Below are 17,960 nucleotides of genomic sequence, written 5' to 3' on the forward strand. Positions count from 1 at the left end.
CCTCTGCTGGTCACCCTTCACTGGTTCTCTAAAGCTGTGGTACAGGAGGTAGAGAAGTCGTTTAATAATCAGAAGGTTGCTAGTTCAATTCCCTGTCGAAGCGTCCTTGAGCAAGACACTGAACCGCTAATTGCTCCTGATGTGCAGTGTGCCATCAGTGTAAATGAAAAATGTGTATACATCTTTGTAAGTCGCTTTGGATAAAAGCGTCTGCTAAATATCTAAATGTGAACTGTGAGCTGCTAGAATTTCATTTAAATCCCTCAGTCTGGCCTAAAGGACAGCCACTGGAACGGCACCATCCTACTTAAATTCGATTCCCACTCTTGATCCCTTCACTACTCTGATGAGCAGTTGCTGTCTTTGCTGTGTGGATAGTCAAAAGTGTCTGCTAAATACTATAACCCTAACCATGATGTGCACAAAACGTCTTTGGTCTGATACATTCTGTGGGTCAGGAGGTCACAGAAGGTGTTCCCTAACATAGGCCTAAATGGTGTGAATAGCGATTGGGCTGCACCTTTTACTTCTTTTAAGAAGACATTGAACAGGTTCTAGGTCTCCCAAAGGAAGCCCAAGTCGCTCTCTGGCTGGTCTGAGGTGAAAAGACTCGGTGAAACTTGAAGAAGTTAATTTTAATAGCGAGCGCTTGCCAGATATCTGACACATAAAAATACAAGCAATAAAAAGGCCAACTGCCTAAAAGGCTTTCCCTGGTGAAGGTCAGATGTATAAATGGTGTCACGAGGCCGTGACAGTGAAGTCAAGGTGGTTTCGTTTTTTGCATTTGATTTCATCTTTTTAAATATTTCATCTTTTCAGTGTAGGTTTTTTATTTCTTGGACAAGCAAAAAATGTGGATTAGTAAACAAGATTTGAAGGAAATTATAACACAAATGTCAGTACACCACTTTGGAAAGTTTCGGGAAATGACAGCGGGTTGGATTCGGGCCTGTCCCCGTTGGAGTTCAAGCCTGTATATGGTGGGGGATACTGCTTGCGCCTCCAGCCACTTTGGAAAATTGCCCTGAAATGGAATAGATCTGCCCCAAGACCTTGATCATGCCATATATGTGTGTGTGGTATAAAAATAATACAGTACATTAACAGTTGTAAGGGTACTATTTTTTTTTATTAATGAATATGCAGGCCTACCTACATAAATGGACCAGATTAAGTAGACTCAAAAGTATCACAAGTTAGATTTAAATAAAACCTGACAAAAATTACAATTATTATTATAAATCACATAATTATCGTATGGGTGCTGCTCAACTTGTTAGTTTATCACTGTGTAAAAACAAAATGACACAAATCCTAATCAACAGCTAAAATAATTAAAGTATAGGTGCTGCTCATTTAATAACATGTATGAGTCAATGTGTGTGTGTGATCGTTCGCTTGACGTGGTGTATAAATATATCAAACCATTCCAGCACTCCTTATTTGGATCCTGCTTAGTTTGCAGATTGTCACAATATAAGGACCTGGAGGAACCAGGAAGTTCACAGAGACTAGGGGGTTCCAGTGCACAGTAAGTTGTTGACTGCTTGATTAATCAGGGAGGAGCTGTACAGCATGGGTGGCTGCATGATGAATTCTAATATTCTCTGAAACATGGGACAGCTGGATCGGCTTGGCCGTGAAATATGTTAAGTTTTTACTATTTGCATTTATATATAATATATTTTCTGACCTCTTACTCCCATCATTTTAGACTATTTGACGATTCTGGACATTTCATCTGCTACTGGAAAGAACAGGTAGGTTTATCTGCTTTTGTAACCGACTATCTATTCAGTAACTTAAATTACCTTTTCAAATATTAGCAAGCAAGCCAAACAGCTACCAAAGAAAACATATGCCTATAGTTCTGAATACCCTTTCCAGTTCAGGCAAAACAGTCTTTTTCAATCAAATGGGGTTGCATAGGTATGCATATTTTCCACATTTGGTCCTTTAATCCAAATCTCTGGGCTGTACACACAGTCTTTGGTTGGACAGTTATCACCTATTCTGGCTTTGTAGCTAATGAATAAAAAATACTATAAGAGAAGAGAAATTGCACTCAGCTTAAACATGTTTGACACCTACTTTCAGATCTGCCGATGTCTTTCTTCCTTTTTAGGATTTTTTGAAAAAGACTGCACTCCGTACATCATAAAGAAAGATACATTTTAAATCCCCTAAATAATAATACAACACAATTCTATTTATTTACTACACTACCCCACGCCCGTCGGGTGCATTTTGAATAGCAAGATACCCATGGTTTAATATGATTACCTGTTTCCCACATTAGATAAATTGTAAATATTGACTGTTGCTCTTGACTGCCTCATACACAGTCACTACAAAAAAAAAAAAAAACATCCAGTTGTGAGTTTGTTTACTTATTTCAGATATGCTATGTTGCAAGGATGAATTATGTTTCTTACAGTCCGTGGTTGTAATATTTCTTATTACAAAATGACATGTTCATGCCTCTTCTTCCAACAGTAAACTTCCACCATGGGGGACAGCGACATGGCCACTTATGGCGCGGCTGCCATTTACCTCCGTAAGCCTGAGAGGGAGCGGCTTGAGGCCCAAGCCATACCCTTTGATGCAAAGGCAGCTTGTTATGTACCTGACAAGGAGGAGTTGTACCTGAAAGCTAAAATCCTGAAGAGAGATGGTGCCATGGTCACCGTTGAACTGCTTGATAAAAAGGAGGTATGTAAGCAAGGCTCTTAGTTAAGAAAATGATTGACTATTTCCATTAAACAGAAAGGTACTTGACTATATCTCTCTATATTGTCCATTTGTTTAGGAAAGAGTCCATAAGGAGGAGGATGTCCACCCCATGAATCCTCCCAAGTATGACAAGATTGAGGACATGGCCATGATGACCCACCTCAATGAAGCCTCTGTCCTGTATAACCTCAAAGAGCGTTATGCAGCATGGATGATCTACGTAAGCTTTATGCTTTCTCACAGATGAAAATCTATGTTAAAAATAAAACAGCTGTAAAACCAATCGCCTTTATTTCTTCATTCTAGACCTACTCTGGACTTTTCTGTGCCACTGTGAACCCCTACAAGTGGCTCCCTGTGTATGACGAGGCAGTGGTGGAGGCCTACAGAGGCAAGAAGCGTATGGAGGCCCCACCCCACATTTTCTCTGTCTCTGACAATGCTTATCAGTTCATGCTCCAAGGTAAGCATTCAATTTAAAAGCCATATTTGTTCATGAACTAATAAAAGAAAAATTGATTTATCTAAAATTGAATTTGTCCCACAGACAAAGAGAACCAGTCTGTTCTGATTACGTAAGTGTCAATGCATGACTTGAAACTTTGCATTATCTTCTATGTTACCTTGTGGCACACACAATTCTTATCTGAAAAATGTGTTTAATCTAGCGGAGAATCTGGTGCTGGCAAGACTGTGAACACCAAACGTGTCATCCAATACTTTGCAACAATTGCAGTCAGTGCTGGAAAAAAGGCTGAGCCAGTGGCTGGAAAGATGCAGGTCAGACCCCTTACACATTTATGTGCTAAATATCATAAAGCAACACAAACATTCTCTTCATAACATATTCCTTGAATGTTTCTTCCACTTGCAGGGCTCTCTTGAAGACCAGATTATTGCTGCCAACCCACTGTTAGAGGCTTATGGTAATGCCAAGACTGTGAGGAATGACAACTCTTCCCGTTTTGTAAGTTAATTTGTTATTTAAACTCTGGCCTCAGTTCTGTGGTTATTAATAAGATAAAATTACTTAGGATATAATTTTGTCTAAAACAGGGAAAATTCATCAGAATTCACTTTGCCACAACTGGAAAACTGGCTAGAGCTGATATTGAGACTTGTAAGTATAATTATCCTGTTTATATCAACATTTTACATTTTTGCTGCCTTAATCTTTTCAAGTTAAAATATATTCTTCCCCACCTAAATAGACCTGCTGGAAAAGTCTAGAGTGTCATTCCAGCTTCCTGATGAGAGAGGCTACCACATCTTCTTCCAGATGATGACCAACCACAAGCCTGATATTATTGGTGGGGTTATTATTTTCAACCAACAATCAAAAAACATTACATGTAATTATTAATTTGCAACAACAAATGATTGCTTTCTCCCTCTACAGAAATGTCCCTGCTCACAACCAACCCCTATGACTTCCCCATGTGCAGTCAGGGTCATATCACTGTGGCCAGCATTGATGACAAAGAAGAGTTGGACGCCACAGATGTGAGATATCCATGAGTTTTTCTTCTGGACAATGAATACAATGAGAATGACATTCTTAAAAACACTAATGATTAACAATGATGATGCGCTTAATTTGCATTTATGCATGTAATTGCAGGACGCCATTGACATCCTGGGTTTCACTGGAGAGGAGAAAGTCACCATTTACAAACTGACTGGTGCTGTGCTCCATCATGGCAATTTGAAATTTAAGCAGAAGCAGCGTGAGGAGCAGGCTGAGCCTGATGGCACTGAGGGTAGGTTTAAAAACTCTACTGAACTTGGGTCAGTTCTAGTGATAACTACTAGGTAGTCTTATTTATTGAAGTAATTTCATTAAAAGATAGATCAGCATGTATATTAACTTCAAGTTGTACTTTTCCTATGATTATAGTTATTAATATATTAAATTTATTACCTACAACAGAAGCCTGTAAATATATCTACAATGTCATTCATTAGAATTTTTTTTAGTGGCCTTTCAATTTAGGTTAAGAATGACTTTCCTGAGTAAAATATTGATATAAATAACTCACTTAAGCGCTTTGTTGTTTTAAGATGCTGACAAAGTCGCTTACCTCCTGGGCCTGAACTCTGCTGATATGCTGAAGGCTCTGTGCTACCCAAGGGTGAAAGTCGGAACTGAGTATGTCACCAAGGGTCAAACTGTGACACAGGTATCTCACACAAAAGGATTTTGACATTGTTTGACAAGAATTGCACTGCTGGTATTTTCTTTTCCAAGATTTCCATGACAGTGGAAACCCTGCCTTTTCTCATCATAGTAAGTAAGAAGTAATTCTTACATATTGTTTTAGGTCAACAACTCAGTGTCAGCCTTGTCCAAGTCTATCTATGAGAGGATGTTCTTGTGGATGGTCATTCGTATCAACCAGATGCTGGACACCAAGAAGTCAAGTCAGTTCTACATTGGTGTGCTGGACATTGCTGGATTTGAGATTTTCGATGTGAGGACAAAATAAGATTCTTCACTAACATTATATGTTTCTAGTGACTTAAGAGTGCCACTCTCAAATAATGTTTGAATATGTATCCAACACAGTACAACAGCATGGAGCAGCTGTGTATCAACTTCACCAATGAAAAACTGCAACAGTTCTTCAACCACACCATGTTTGTCCTGGAGCAAGAGGAGTACAAGAAAGAGGGCATTGTTTGGGCGTTCATTGACTTTGGCATGGACTTGGCTGCCTGCATTGAGCTGATTGAAAGGGTCAGTTTTAATCAATCCAACTAGCACAGTGTTAGATTTGTATAGTTTCATGATGTCCACTTTTATGACTAAGCAATCTTATTTTTCAACAGCCCATGGGTATCTTTGCCATCCTTGAAGAGGAGTGCATTGTCCCCAAGGCCTCTGACGTCACTTTCAAGGACAAGCTGTATGCCCAGCATCTTGGAAAGACCGCAGCCTTTGCGAAGCCCAAGCTTACCAAAGGCAAGCCTGAGGCTCACTTTTCCATGGCGCACTATGCCGGAATCGTGGACTACAATGTCACTGGATGGTTGGACAAGAACAAGGATCCACTGAACGACACTGTTGTGCAGCTGTACCAGAAGTCATCAGTCAAACTTTTGCCTGTCCTGTACCCACCTCCTGTTGAGGGTAATAACCTGTTCAAGTCAAAAGGCTAATACACAAATAGTAATTATATTAGATTCTATGTATATAACTCAATTATCCGATTCATTATTTGTATGTCAACAGAGGTTGGTGGTCCTAAGAAGGGTGGTAAGAAGAAGGGTGGCTCCATGCAGACTGTGTCCTCACAGTTCAGGGTATGTGTTTTAATATCAAGAAGAAAATTATCAATCAATCAATAATTGTCCCAGCACAAATAACTGTATGATTAAAATTGTATACATTCTTGCCTCAACAGGAGAACTTGGGTAAACTGATGACCAACCTGAGGGCCACCCATCCTCACTTTGTGCGTTGTCTGATTCCAAATGAAATTAAGAAACCAGGTAAAGGGCTTTTAGTAAATTAGACACGTCCATTATTCAACACCTAGTATATGCTTGAAAATTTTACATCTCTGTATTTTCACAGGTTATATGCAGAACTTCTTGGTCATCCACCAGCTCAGGTGTAATGGTGTACTGGAGGGTATCAGAATCTGTAGAAAGGGTTTCCCAAGCAGAATCATGTATGCTGACTTCAAGCAGAGGTAAACATACAACAATATACAACAATAACTTATAATACACACTTCATATATGTATATTATGGGGGAAATAATGTTTTTCTTATTATTGACAACAGATACAAAGTACTGAATGCCAGCGTTATTCCTGAGGGTCAGTTCATTGATAACAAGAAGGCTGCTGAGAAGCTCTTGGGATCCATCGATGTTGATCACGATGAGTACAAGTTTGGACACACTAAGGTGGAGAATGTTTCTATCTTTTATCTGTTATTATGGATACATATTGAATTACATACAGTGTGTCCATTTCTGCTTTCAATCAGACACCTCATAATTTTTGTTCTTTAGGTGTTCTTCAAAGCTGGTCTCCTTGGTACCCTTGAGGAGATGCGAGATGAGAAACTGGTAACCCTGGTCACAATGACTCAGGCTCTGTGCCGTGCATACCTGATGAGGAGGGAGTTTGTCGCGATGATGGAAAGGAGGTAATGTAACAAAATGACCTGCCATAAAACATAGCATTGCAAGTTTTTTAATTGTAACGCAATAGGTTGTGTTGAATGAATTGCCAATCTCTTATAAATTAAAGTACAAACGTACAAAACAGAGATAATTTCCATCAACACAGATGTATATAAAAGACTGGACTAATCACTGTCAGCGTTTGACAGAATCCCTCCGATCTATTCAGTAAGCTTCAACACAGTTTAATCAACAAATCAACCTCTTTTGCAGAGATGCAATCTTCACTATCCAGATGAATGTCCGCTCATTCATTAATGTGAAGCACTGGCCATGGATGAAGGTGTACTACAAGATCAAGCCTCTGCTTCAGAGTGCTGAAACTGAGAAGGAGCTGGTTGCCCTGAAGGAGGAACATGCAAAACTCAAAGACATGTTTGCAAAGGTTGATGCCAGGAAGAAGGACCTTGAGGAGAAGATGGTGTCTATTGTGCAAGAGAGGAATGACCTGCATCTGTCAATGTCATCTGTAAGTGTATAACTGTACAACGGGTAACAATTCTTCACATCATTGCAATATTCAAATCACTAACCTGTCTGAGAATTATGTTTTCAATGCAAATCAGATTTCATCCTTTCATCTTGTATTTACTGTAGAGCAATGAGGCTATCAACGATGCTGAGGAGAGGTGTGAGGGTCTGATCAAGAGTAAGATCCAGCTTGAGGCCAAACTCAAGGAGACAACCGAGAGACTGGAGGATGAAGAGGAAATCAATGCTGAGCTGACTGCCAAGAAGAGGAAACTGGAGGATGAGTGCTCTGAGCTCAAGAAGGACATTGATGATCTGGAGCTGACCTTGGCCAAAGTGGAGAAGGAGAAACATGCCACTGAGAACAAGGTTTATATTCTTTGAAAAAAAAAAGAATAATCTTTTATTTTCAAGAAGTCTTCGTGAGGTTTACTGGATATTGATATAAAACATTCTATGTGTAGGTCAAGAACTTGACAGAGGAGATGGCCTCTCAGGATGAGGCCATTGCTAAGCTGACAAAAGAGAAGAAAGCCCTCCAAGAGGCCCATCAGCAGACTCTTGATGATCTCCAGGCAGAGGAAGACAAAGTCAACACTCTGACCAAGGCCAAGACTAAGCTTGAACAGCAAGTGGATGATGTGAGTTAAGGGCCTGTCTGTGTAGAGAAATGCACATATATCATTGTGCTACTTAATTACTTTATGCTTTGTATCTGCAGCTTGAGGGTTCCCTGGAGCAAGAAAAGAAGCTCCGCATGGACCTTGAGAGAGCCAAGAGAAAGCTTGAGGGTGACCTGAAACTGTCCCAGGAGAGTGTCATGGATCTGGAGAATGACAAGCAGCAGACTGATGAGAAGCTGAAGAAGTAATGTAGAATTCTATCAGCAACTAATGATTCATGCAAACATGTACTCCTTTTTTAGTCCTTTTTTGGTATAAGCAGCCGTTAACAACTATTTTAATTAACAATTATACAGGAAGGACTTTGAAACAAGCCAGCTCCTTAGCAAGATTGAGGATGAACAATCATTGGGTGCTCAGCTCCAGAAAAAGATCAAGGAGCTTCAGGTTTGTTTCACATCTTCAGTACCGAATAGTGTTTACTATCATCTGCCTGTTCTTTCTTAGTATCACTTATTTCTTTTTAACAACCAATAGGCCCGCATTGAAGAATTGGAAGAAGAGATTGAGGCTGAGCGTGCAGCTCGTGCTAAGGTTGAGAAGCAGAGAGCTGATCTTTCCAGGGAACTTGAGGAGATCAGTGAAAGGCTTGAGGAAGCTGGTGGTGCCACTGCTTCTCAAATTGAGATGAACAAGAAGCGTGAGGCTGAGTTCCAGAAGCTGCGTCGTGACCTTGAAGAGTCCACTCTGCAGCATGAAGCCACTGCTGCAGCTCTCCGTAAGAAGCAGGCTGATAGCGTGGCCGAGCTGGGAGAGCAGATCGACAACCTCCAGCGTGTCAAGCAGAAGCTTGAGAAGGAGAAGAGTGAATACAAGATGGAGATTGATGATCTTTCCAGCAACATGGAGGGAGTCTCTAAATCTAAGGTTTGTGACATGTAAACCTTAATGCTCTAGCTGACTCTAACTACAAACATAATCATACTGCAAACAATGATATGTTGTCAAGTAAAATTGTAATAATTGCCATAAACATTTCTGACTTTTGTGTTGCTTATTTTACTTTCGCAAACAGGGAAATCTTGAGAAGATGTGCCGTACCCTTGAGGACCAATTTAGTGAAATCAAGGCCAAGAGTGATGAGGGTGTGCGCCAGGTCAACGACCTCAGTGCTCAGAGAGCAAGACTTACGACTGAAAATGGTGAACTCGGCCGCCAGGTTGAGGAGAAAGATGCTCTTGTGTCTCAGCTGAGTAGAAGCAAACAGGCTTACACTCAGCAAATTGAGGAGCTGAAGAGGCTAAATGAGGAGGAAGTCAAGGTACTGATACCCGTGAATGACATGAAGAAATTGGAGTATATAACCTACATTCTGTGAAAACCCTAAATGAACACCATTCATTGTTCACAAACAGGCCAAGAATGCCCTGGCCCACGCTGTTCAGTCTGCACGCCACGACTGCGACCTTCTGAGGGAGCAGTTTGAGGAGGAGCAGGAGGCAAAGGCTGAGCTGCAGCGTGGCATGTCCAAGGCCAACAGCGAGGTTGCTCAGTGGAGGTCCAAGTACGAAACTGATGCCATCCAGCGCACTGAAGAGCTTGAGGAGTCCAAGTATGTACCAAAAAAACATATAGAATGTGGATGTGGGTTGTTATGTTGTCTACTCAAACCTGTCCACCTCCTCTAACTTAAATCGGTTGCATTATTAGGAAAAAGCTTGCCCAGCGTCTACAGGAGGCTGAGGAACAAATTGAGGCCATCAACTCCAAGTGTGCTTCTCTGGATAAAACCAAGCAGAGACTCCAGGGTGAGGTTGAGGACCTCATGGTTGATGTAGAGAGAGCCAATGGTCTGGCTGCCAACCTTGACAAGAAGCAGAGAAACTTTGACAAGGTTATACCTCTATCTGGAATTTGTGTGATGTTGTAGGACAAACTAGCCTTCATATAATATAATATGAGCATATGGATTTTTGGTAGCAGTGTCTTATATGTGAAATTAACCCAACACACAAACTGTTTTTCAAAGGTCTTGGCAGAATGGAAGCAGAAATATGAGGAGGGTCAGGCAGAGCTGGAGGGTGCCCAGAAAGAGGCTCGCTCTCTCAGCACTGAGCTGTTCAAGATGAAGAACTCCTATGAGGAGGCTCTTGACCAACTGGAGACTCTTAAGAGGGAGAACAAGAATCTCCAACGTAAGTCAAGATGGCCTTAAAATACTTCCAAATCAAAGCTTGTTAAGAGAAGCTAAAAACAAAATGTTTTATCCTGAAATACAAATCAATAGTACATTGGTAGATGCTGACTTTGTGTTAAGGGTTTTAAATGTCTTGTTGCAGAGGAGATCTCTGACCTGACGGAGCAGCTTGGTGAGACTGGAAAGAGCATTCATGAGCTGGAGAAGTCCAAGAAGACTGTTGAGACCGAGAAGGCTGAGATCCAGACTGCCCTGGAAGAGGCTGAGGTACAAATACAAAATCTAACAGGATGGAGTGGAGAGATTTAATAGGAAATAAATTAAGCAATTGGTCATATCTTAAAAGTCTATGTTTTACACTCTATTTAAAAATAGGGAACTCTTGAGCACGAGGAGTCCAAGATTCTCCGTGTCCAGCTTGAGCTGAACCAGGTCAAGGGTGAGGTTGACCGGAAGCTTGCAGAGAAGGATGAGGAGATGGAGCAGATTAAGAGGAATAGCCAGAGGGTGATTGACTCCATGCAGACCACCCTGGACTCTGAGGTCAGGAGCAGGAATGATGCCATGAGAATCAAGAAGAAGATGGAGGGAGACCTTAATGAGATGGAGATTCAGCTGAGCCACGCCAACCGCCAGGCTTCTGAGTCCCAGAAACAACTGAGATCCGTCCAGGGTCAGCTCAAGGTCAGTGGTATAAATATTCAGTGTTTTGATATTACAGTGCTCACACCAATGAAGTATAGCAAACACCACACATTTCCCTGTCAACCAGGATGCGCAATTGCACCTTGATGATGCTGTCAGAGGACAGGAAGATATGAAGGAGCAGGCTGCCATGGTGGAGCGCAGGAACGGCCTTATGGTGGCTGAGATTGAGGAGCTGAGAGCTGCCCTGGAGCAGACAGAGAGAGGCCGCAAAGTGGCTGAGCAGGAGCTGGTAGATGCCAGTGAGCGTGTTGGCCTCCTGCACTCCCAGGTAGAGAATAAAAAAAGGTTGTTTAAACCGATTAATTAAACAAACAGTTCCAGCATTAAAAATGTAACTGAAGTTGTTTATTTCTCCACACTAGAACACAAGTCTGCTGAACACCAAGAAGAAGCTTGAGTCTGACCTCCTTCAGGTCCAAGGTGAAGTTGATGACATCGTCCAGGAGGCAAGAAATGCTGAGGACAAGGCCAAGAAAGCCATCACTGATGTAAGGTTTTTTTTCTGAAACGGAGCATTATATTTAAAAGTACTTTTACTTCTATTATTTAAAAATACACTATTCCATCATGTAGGCTGCCATGATGGCAGAGGAGCTGAAGAAGGAGCAGGACACCAGTTCTCATCTGGAGAGGATGAAGAAGAACCTGGAAGTCACTGTCAAGGATCTGCAGCACCGCCTGGATGAGGCTGAGAATCTGGCCATGAAGGGTGGCAAGAAACAGCTCCAGAAACTGGAGTCCAGGGTAGGTAACAAAATATGACTCTGAATCAATGTGTTTAACTCATCATAACAAAACAGGGGTTAGTATCTGAAATGGAAATATTTTTCATGTTAAGGTTCGTGAACTGGAAGGTGAGGTTGATGCTGAAACGAGACGTGGTGTTGATGCTGTCAAGGGAGTCCGCAAATACGAGAGGAGGGTCAAGGAGCTCACCTACCAGGTAAGAAAGCTCTCCTCTTTCTCTAGAACTGCATGCAAAATCTAAGAGGGGAGGACATTTCTTGACAAACTTTTTGGTCTTTAGACTGAGGAGGACAAGAAGAATGTCACCAGACTGCAGGATCTGGTTGACAAGCTGCAGATGAAGGTCAAGGCCTACAAGAGGCAGGCTGAGGAAGCTGTGAGTATTTTTCTGCCTTTGGTATACAGGAAAATATCTGCTACTTTTGCTACTTCACATTGACTCTTGTTTTGTTTTTCTGTATTGATTGATCTCAATTTCATATACAACAGGAGGAACAGGCCAATACTCACCTGTCCAAGTGCAGGAAGGTTCAGCATGAGCTGGAGGAGGCTGAGGAGCGTGCTGACATTGCTGAGTCCCAGGTCAACAAGCTCAAGGTCAAGAGCCGCGATGCCGGAAAGGTAAGATAATGTTTTCTGAACAAACATTAAAATTATTTCACCAATAAACTTGGTGTTGTGTGTAAGTGTCATTGATGTAAGTGTCATTGATTTTTATTTGTCATCTAGTTAATTCATTTTCTTTGTTCTCTTTTAAAGGGCAAGGAGGCTGAAGAGTAAAACCTCTGAATCCATGTCACTTTTATCTGGATAAAATATCCTGGTTAATGTGACTATTCCAACAATGCATACTACCGAATAAATAATTACATATCTGAATATGAATCTGAATGTTTGTCTTTTTTCACAAGTTCATTCATATACTTTAGTCAGGGGGCTGATTTTTCTATGACTTTATAACTGGACTGTAGTTTTTTCCATAGGAAGCTGCCTCTATCCTATCTATTAGATTCCACATTCACAAGTCATCTCACCGTCCTTGGTACTTCTATGAGACTACTTTAGCTGTTGAACTAAATCAGAATTATAACACTGCAGCAGACAATGCATGCAACTCTTTACTGATAAACAGTCTCCACATCAGAGAAGGTCTGCTAATGTCCAACCTTGAGATCCTGAGCACAGGGATCACATACTGTATGAGGGATTTCAACAAATTTCATTTAAAATGTGCAGTTCTGATATTTTACAATCTCGTAGCTATGTTTTTGTTTGGCTCTGCCATCTCATTGGGTTCTCTCCAAACCACATGGCTAACTTGGATTTGATAATGTCATCAACAGTTTCAATAACCAACTAATTGTATGGAACTATTATGCAGTTCTGTCTTCAAAACAAAAGACAGGCACCTTTTCACCATCACAAATTCAGATACTAAAAGCAGGTCTTTAGATCCAGGTATTGCAGGAAGAGCAATGGATTGTTGAAAGACATCCACTTTCAATTTTAGGAGCAAAATGGCTAAGGGTTATGCATGTATGGCAAAACCATTCCAGTCTGCATTAAGGGGCATATTGTTGATATGAAAAAGGGTCTTCTACATAAATGTTAGCCAATGAGTGTCATTTTTGGTCATGGTGCTAACACGTTTGTTACGACATATATTTTTCTAGCCAGTTAGATAACGTTAGCTTAAATTACTGCTAACTTGGTCATTTCAAACATACTGTTAGTTTTCACTATTTGCCAACTGTTACTAGGTTTAATGTGCTTTGTACATATAGCAAGTCTACACGGTGTCGTGATTTGGGACCTTCTGGCCTCTAGAGGCTACCTCAAGGATCATTCTGATCGTCTGGGAAACGTCAGGAGAAGTTCCTAAAGAAGGGGGTCCTGTCACGATTTGGGACCTTCGGGCCTCTAGAGGCCGCCAACAAAAGACTCTATGCCTGTTGTGTGTGTACATGTGCTCGTGTTTACTTTCTGCTTCTGTTTTCCCGCCATTGTCTTGTCACCTGTTGGTTGATTGGTCACATGACCAATTAGCTAGGGTATTTATACCTGGCTTTTTGTCGTGTTCTTTGCTGTGTCTTTGTCGTATTGTTTTCTGGTCTGTAGTTTTCTGATCGCTAGTTTTCTGATCTCTAGTTTTCTGATCTCGAGTTTCCTGATCTCAAGTTTCCAAGTTCCCTAGTCTCTAGTGGTGGCGAAATGAAGCTTCATGAACCTTCAAAGCTTTCCAGCCAGACGTGTTGAAAAAAGGTTCACTACTCAAAGCTTCGTTCGCTCTCTATTGACACCTGCTGGTCAATAAGAATACGGTGTAGGAAAGATTTCTCGGGACAGTGAATTTGTTAAATTTGTTGTGGTGCGCAAGACCTACTAAAATAACATGCACACAAAAAAAAAGTACCTCGATTAATTCAAATTTCGTTTTCAAATACAATGACAATAAAGGCTTTCTTTTTCTATTCTTTCTTCTAATAATTGTTTGACTTGACACAACGGTTAGCGACGTCGCCTCATGTGCGGGTAAAGCAAGATTTCGATTCCAGTCAAAAGCAAATTTTAATCCGATGCTTTGGATAAAAACGCCTGCTTATTATCTCAACCCTCTTCTGTATGCTGTTGGAACAGAGGGTAGTTAAAGTGCTTTTGGAATACTTATCAGTACTTTTGTAAAACCAAGGGTAGTGAGAGTGCTTTTGGACAACTGGTCAGTGAAAGTGCAGGGCAGTGAAAAGGGGGCGAAAGTGCTTTGTGCAACTTTCTCTTCCTAACTGGCTCCATAACTCTATCTCAAATAATCTATACTACTAACAGCAGCAAACAATCTAAATCTCCAACTATCGCTAAATCTCCAACTATCGCTACGTCACCAACCACTGACAACAACCACAAATACAGATGGAAATTGGGACGTTTCATAATCGAAGCTTCCCGCCAGAAGTGAACCAACGAACCACTTGGTGAAGCACTTGATTCAAATGAGGCTTCGGCAAACATCTTGCAATGATAACAAAGCAAAAAATAATGACTCAGCTGTTTTCCTCGCAAATGCCAAATTGGTTCACTTTGGAACCTTTAATTTGTTATTAGAGCTTCATTAATCACATTTCTTTGGTCATCAACTTGTTAGACTCTATTAGTCAAACTCCATTCCATATATTAAAATGTGTTCACAGCATCTTCATATCACATACCTACTTATTCTTATCTCTTGGCTGTTTGTTTTTTATTGTGAGCAGTACTCGATTTGCTCTTTTGACAGCTATGTTCTCTCTCATACCAGGTGGAGGATTTGTTGCCTCCAGTGTTCTCCGTGACCCCTAAGGGCCCCTTTTTTATGTTTGTCACAATGACTCTGCCCCTCTCTCTGCATCATTGCTTGATGAATACTACTTTACATAATAGAAAAAAAAAAAGAAATAGAAAAAAAGAAGTGCAGGAATGTAACTGCTGTAAGTGCAAGTTAAGTACTAGTCGAAGTGCAAGTTAGGAAGGGAGGTGCTCTCTGAAGAGTTGGGTCTTCAAGAGCTTCTTCAAAAGGTAGAGAGGGACGCCCCTGCTCTGGTAGTGCCAGGCAGTTCGTTCCACCAACGTGGAACTACAAATGAGAATAGTCTGGATTACTGTACTTGCTCAAATGGCAGTGCAAAACGACGCTCACTAGACGAGCGCAGCATCCTGGGTGTAACATTTAAGTAGCTGGGAGCAGAACCAGCAATCACTCTGTAGGCAAGCATAAGTGACTTGAACTTAATGTGAGCAGCTACAGGCAGGCTGGTAGAGAAATAAAGGGGTAAATACACAGAGTCAGCGAACAGGGCGCCCCAGGGGGTTGATAGGTGGGCCTGCAGGAAATTAAACCCGCTACCCTGAACCTGTTATGATGTGTGTCTGTGTGTGTCTATATTGTAACAGGTTGCAGGGTGGGCAGTCCAGTAAACTGAGGAATCAGTCGGCAGGGGAGGTTAAAAGACGGTTTTAATTCAGAAAACTCACACAAACAGGTACAATCAAGGGTTCTCTTCAAACAAAGGCAAAGAGAGGTTTTTCACACCCAACTCAAAAGTCCACCACAAAATGTTCCTTGTCCCTCTTCCTTCAGGGTTGTACAATAAACATAAACGTCAGGTTACTTTCCTTGTCGGTTCTCAGTTCGTCCGTCCAGGTCCTTTCCGGCTTGGGGCTATCCTTCCCCCTTCCGGATGCGGCTGCAGCAAGCACTTCAGCAAGCGTTTCAGCAAGCGTTTAGGCAAACACTTCACAGTTGAAATTAACCAAGTATTTGTCTGTCAACCAATTTAAGAGCCTTTTAGATAATAAGGATTTGCCTCAATGCTGTTGTTTTAAATGATTCTCTGATTTAATTTTTTTAATGTTATTTTATTTATTTATTTTTTATACTTAATTTATGAGTTGTTTAATGTGTTTTTTTTTATTTATTTTGTCTGTTTTGTTTTGTTATGGTTTGTTTATTTCACTTAAGTTTAATAATTTCCTTATTTCTCCATGGAGCTTTTTGTTTGGCTAAAACCTTTTTTTGTTTCAATGGTGCTACAGAGTCGAGTGCTGTCCTTAATTTTATATTGAGAGTAGTTACTAGATCATTAACACATGATGGCCACGCATCTGGGGTTTTTGTACTAGTTATGTTCATCATTACTTTGAAATTCTCAGCTGCTGCAGAGTTAACATAGCGTTTCTTAATAAAACATTCAGCACTATTTTTAACTTTAATATCCAAGTCATATGATCATAAATAAACGGGTGCTTGGAACTTTTCACCCTACCCCTCATTCACAGTTGACCTATGTGTAGCGCCCTCTCGGGTACTGTTGACTACGCCACCCCTTGAAGTGGGCTAAATTATGTCAGAGCAAGGGGAACTCAATAACACTATTGCCAGTTTTTGGTGAAAGTATAAAAATAGTCTTTATTAATAAATAGTAGACACGAGTAGCGTTGGTTGGTCACCAGATATAATAAAAAAAAAATACATAGACACAGTAGGGGGACTGGGGAACCTCGGTACTGGGCCACTAGGAGAACTGATGTCAGGCCAGGTCTCTAACACACGTGGTCTTGTGCACACTAAATAACACGTGTTTTAGATTCAGGGAAAATGCACTACAATATCCAAGACACTCTGTGATATGTGACACGGCAATTAAGAGTTCAAACTACATGCACACTGCAATCTCTGTAGGCTACTAGAGTGAGAAAAACTACAGAGACCGGCTATCCAAGGTCAGGTACTAATGGGCCTTATAAGCACCGAGGCTATTAGCTGTGGAGGGGGGAGGGAGACACACGAACTGGAAGTACAGTAAAAAAGAAAAACAAACAAAATAAATCCACTCTAGCCTGCGGCTCACATTAAATAGGTGGTACCTACACAAGCTACTTAGGCCGATAGGCTAGAGGAACAAAAAAAAAGTAAACAAACTATACGCGGCACCAATGCATCAAATACACATTAAAAGAGAACAGCAACTAGCAGCCCTGGGTAGCTGCGAGGGTCTAACGCTTTTCAAGATGGCTACTACACTGTGGCTGATGGCTTCTGGAGAATAACTGCCCTCTCTGCTATGGTAACAGTGCCCAGCAGACACTTTTTGCACACAACACGGCGTCACGCCCACACACGTACATCAAAACACAGCGGCTCTGCCAGCGTCTGCCCTCCTGTTTATTTCACGCAGCACCCGTGACTCTGCTACACAATCCCAGAACCAGTGGTGTTGACGAGCTACCGGCTTTAGGACCCCGGGTGCCTATACATAAGCCTGTGGGTAATATGTCAGGTAGCCTAATCAATCGCAACCCATTGCCCAATTAGTGACGTATTGCGGTGTGACAGAGAGAGACTAACTGGGTAACGGCAGAGGGAGTAGGCACCAAACTATTACTACTTGCCCACTTGCTACATATGGACTACTGCTGCCTTTCCACAAGTCTTCAGGTGCCACAGGGATCACAGCACTGTTGGAAGACCACCCGACCTGCAGAGCGCACCTTGACATGCTGCTTCCACCTCTTTTTGCCTACATAGGAGGCAGGATGCCCCCCTTCTCAGCCAAATGTAAGTACAAAATAAGCTTGACAGCAGACCAAGGCCTACTGTGGAATATTCAACACCATGGTACGTCAACCTGACTCATTCACAAACATTATACAATATACAGGCTTGTAGGAAATCATATCACATAAGTAGCCAAGCCTATTAACTCAAAAGTTAATAACCACTTCCAAAGTGTTATGTCAAAATAATAGACG

At 41.3% G+C, this 17,960-nt stretch overlaps 1 protein-coding gene across 1 annotated transcript; it reads left to right on the forward strand.

Moving 5' to 3' along the window:
- Positions 1-1,711: 1,711 nt before the first annotated feature.
- On the forward strand, positions 1,712-12,563 carry LOC116218990 (myosin heavy chain, fast skeletal muscle-like). Its single transcript, XM_031561777.2, has 39 exons — positions 1,712-1,763; positions 2,500-2,715; positions 2,813-2,956; positions 3,043-3,199; positions 3,284-3,311; positions 3,405-3,516; positions 3,611-3,703; positions 3,793-3,856; positions 3,948-4,046; positions 4,136-4,239; positions 4,358-4,496; positions 4,798-4,916; positions 5,058-5,207; positions 5,303-5,473; positions 5,566-5,866; positions 5,969-6,039; positions 6,141-6,228; positions 6,314-6,431; positions 6,527-6,650; positions 6,759-6,895; positions 7,146-7,401; positions 7,530-7,772; positions 7,868-8,044; positions 8,125-8,270; positions 8,383-8,473; positions 8,564-8,953; positions 9,102-9,347; positions 9,442-9,638; positions 9,737-9,920; positions 10,056-10,221; positions 10,366-10,490; positions 10,599-10,907; positions 10,996-11,199; positions 11,294-11,419; positions 11,505-11,675; positions 11,770-11,874; positions 11,959-12,054; positions 12,168-12,299; positions 12,438-12,563. Exons 2-39 carry the CDS (start codon positions 2,512-2,514, stop codon positions 12,456-12,458), a joined length of 5,808 nt encoding a protein of 1,935 aa, XP_031417637.1. The 5' UTR covers positions 1,712-1,763; positions 2,500-2,511; the 3' UTR covers positions 12,459-12,563.
- Positions 12,564-17,960: the final 5,397 nt, after the last annotated feature.

The sequence above is a fragment of the Clupea harengus genome, chromosome 24 (genome assembly GCF_900700415.2).
Source record: "Clupea harengus chromosome 24, Ch_v2.0.2, whole genome shotgun sequence".
Classification (NCBI taxonomy): Eukaryota; Metazoa; Chordata; class Actinopteri; order Clupeiformes; family Clupeidae; genus Clupea; species Clupea harengus.

Bases quoted from the DNA above. Each gene is read 5' to 3' on its own strand.
- LOC116218990 (XM_031561777.2), top strand. From the start codon at position 2,512: ATGGGGGACAGCGACATGGCCACTTATGGCGCGGCTGCCATTTACCTC. The intron at 6,040-6,140 runs GTATGTGTTTTA...TTGCCTCAACAG, and splicing joins CTGTGTCCTCACAGTTCAGG to GAGAACTTGGGTAAACTGAT. The intron at 7,402-7,529 runs GTAAGTGTATAA...TATTTACTGTAG, and splicing joins TGCATCTGTCAATGTCATCT to AGCAATGAGGCTATCAACGA.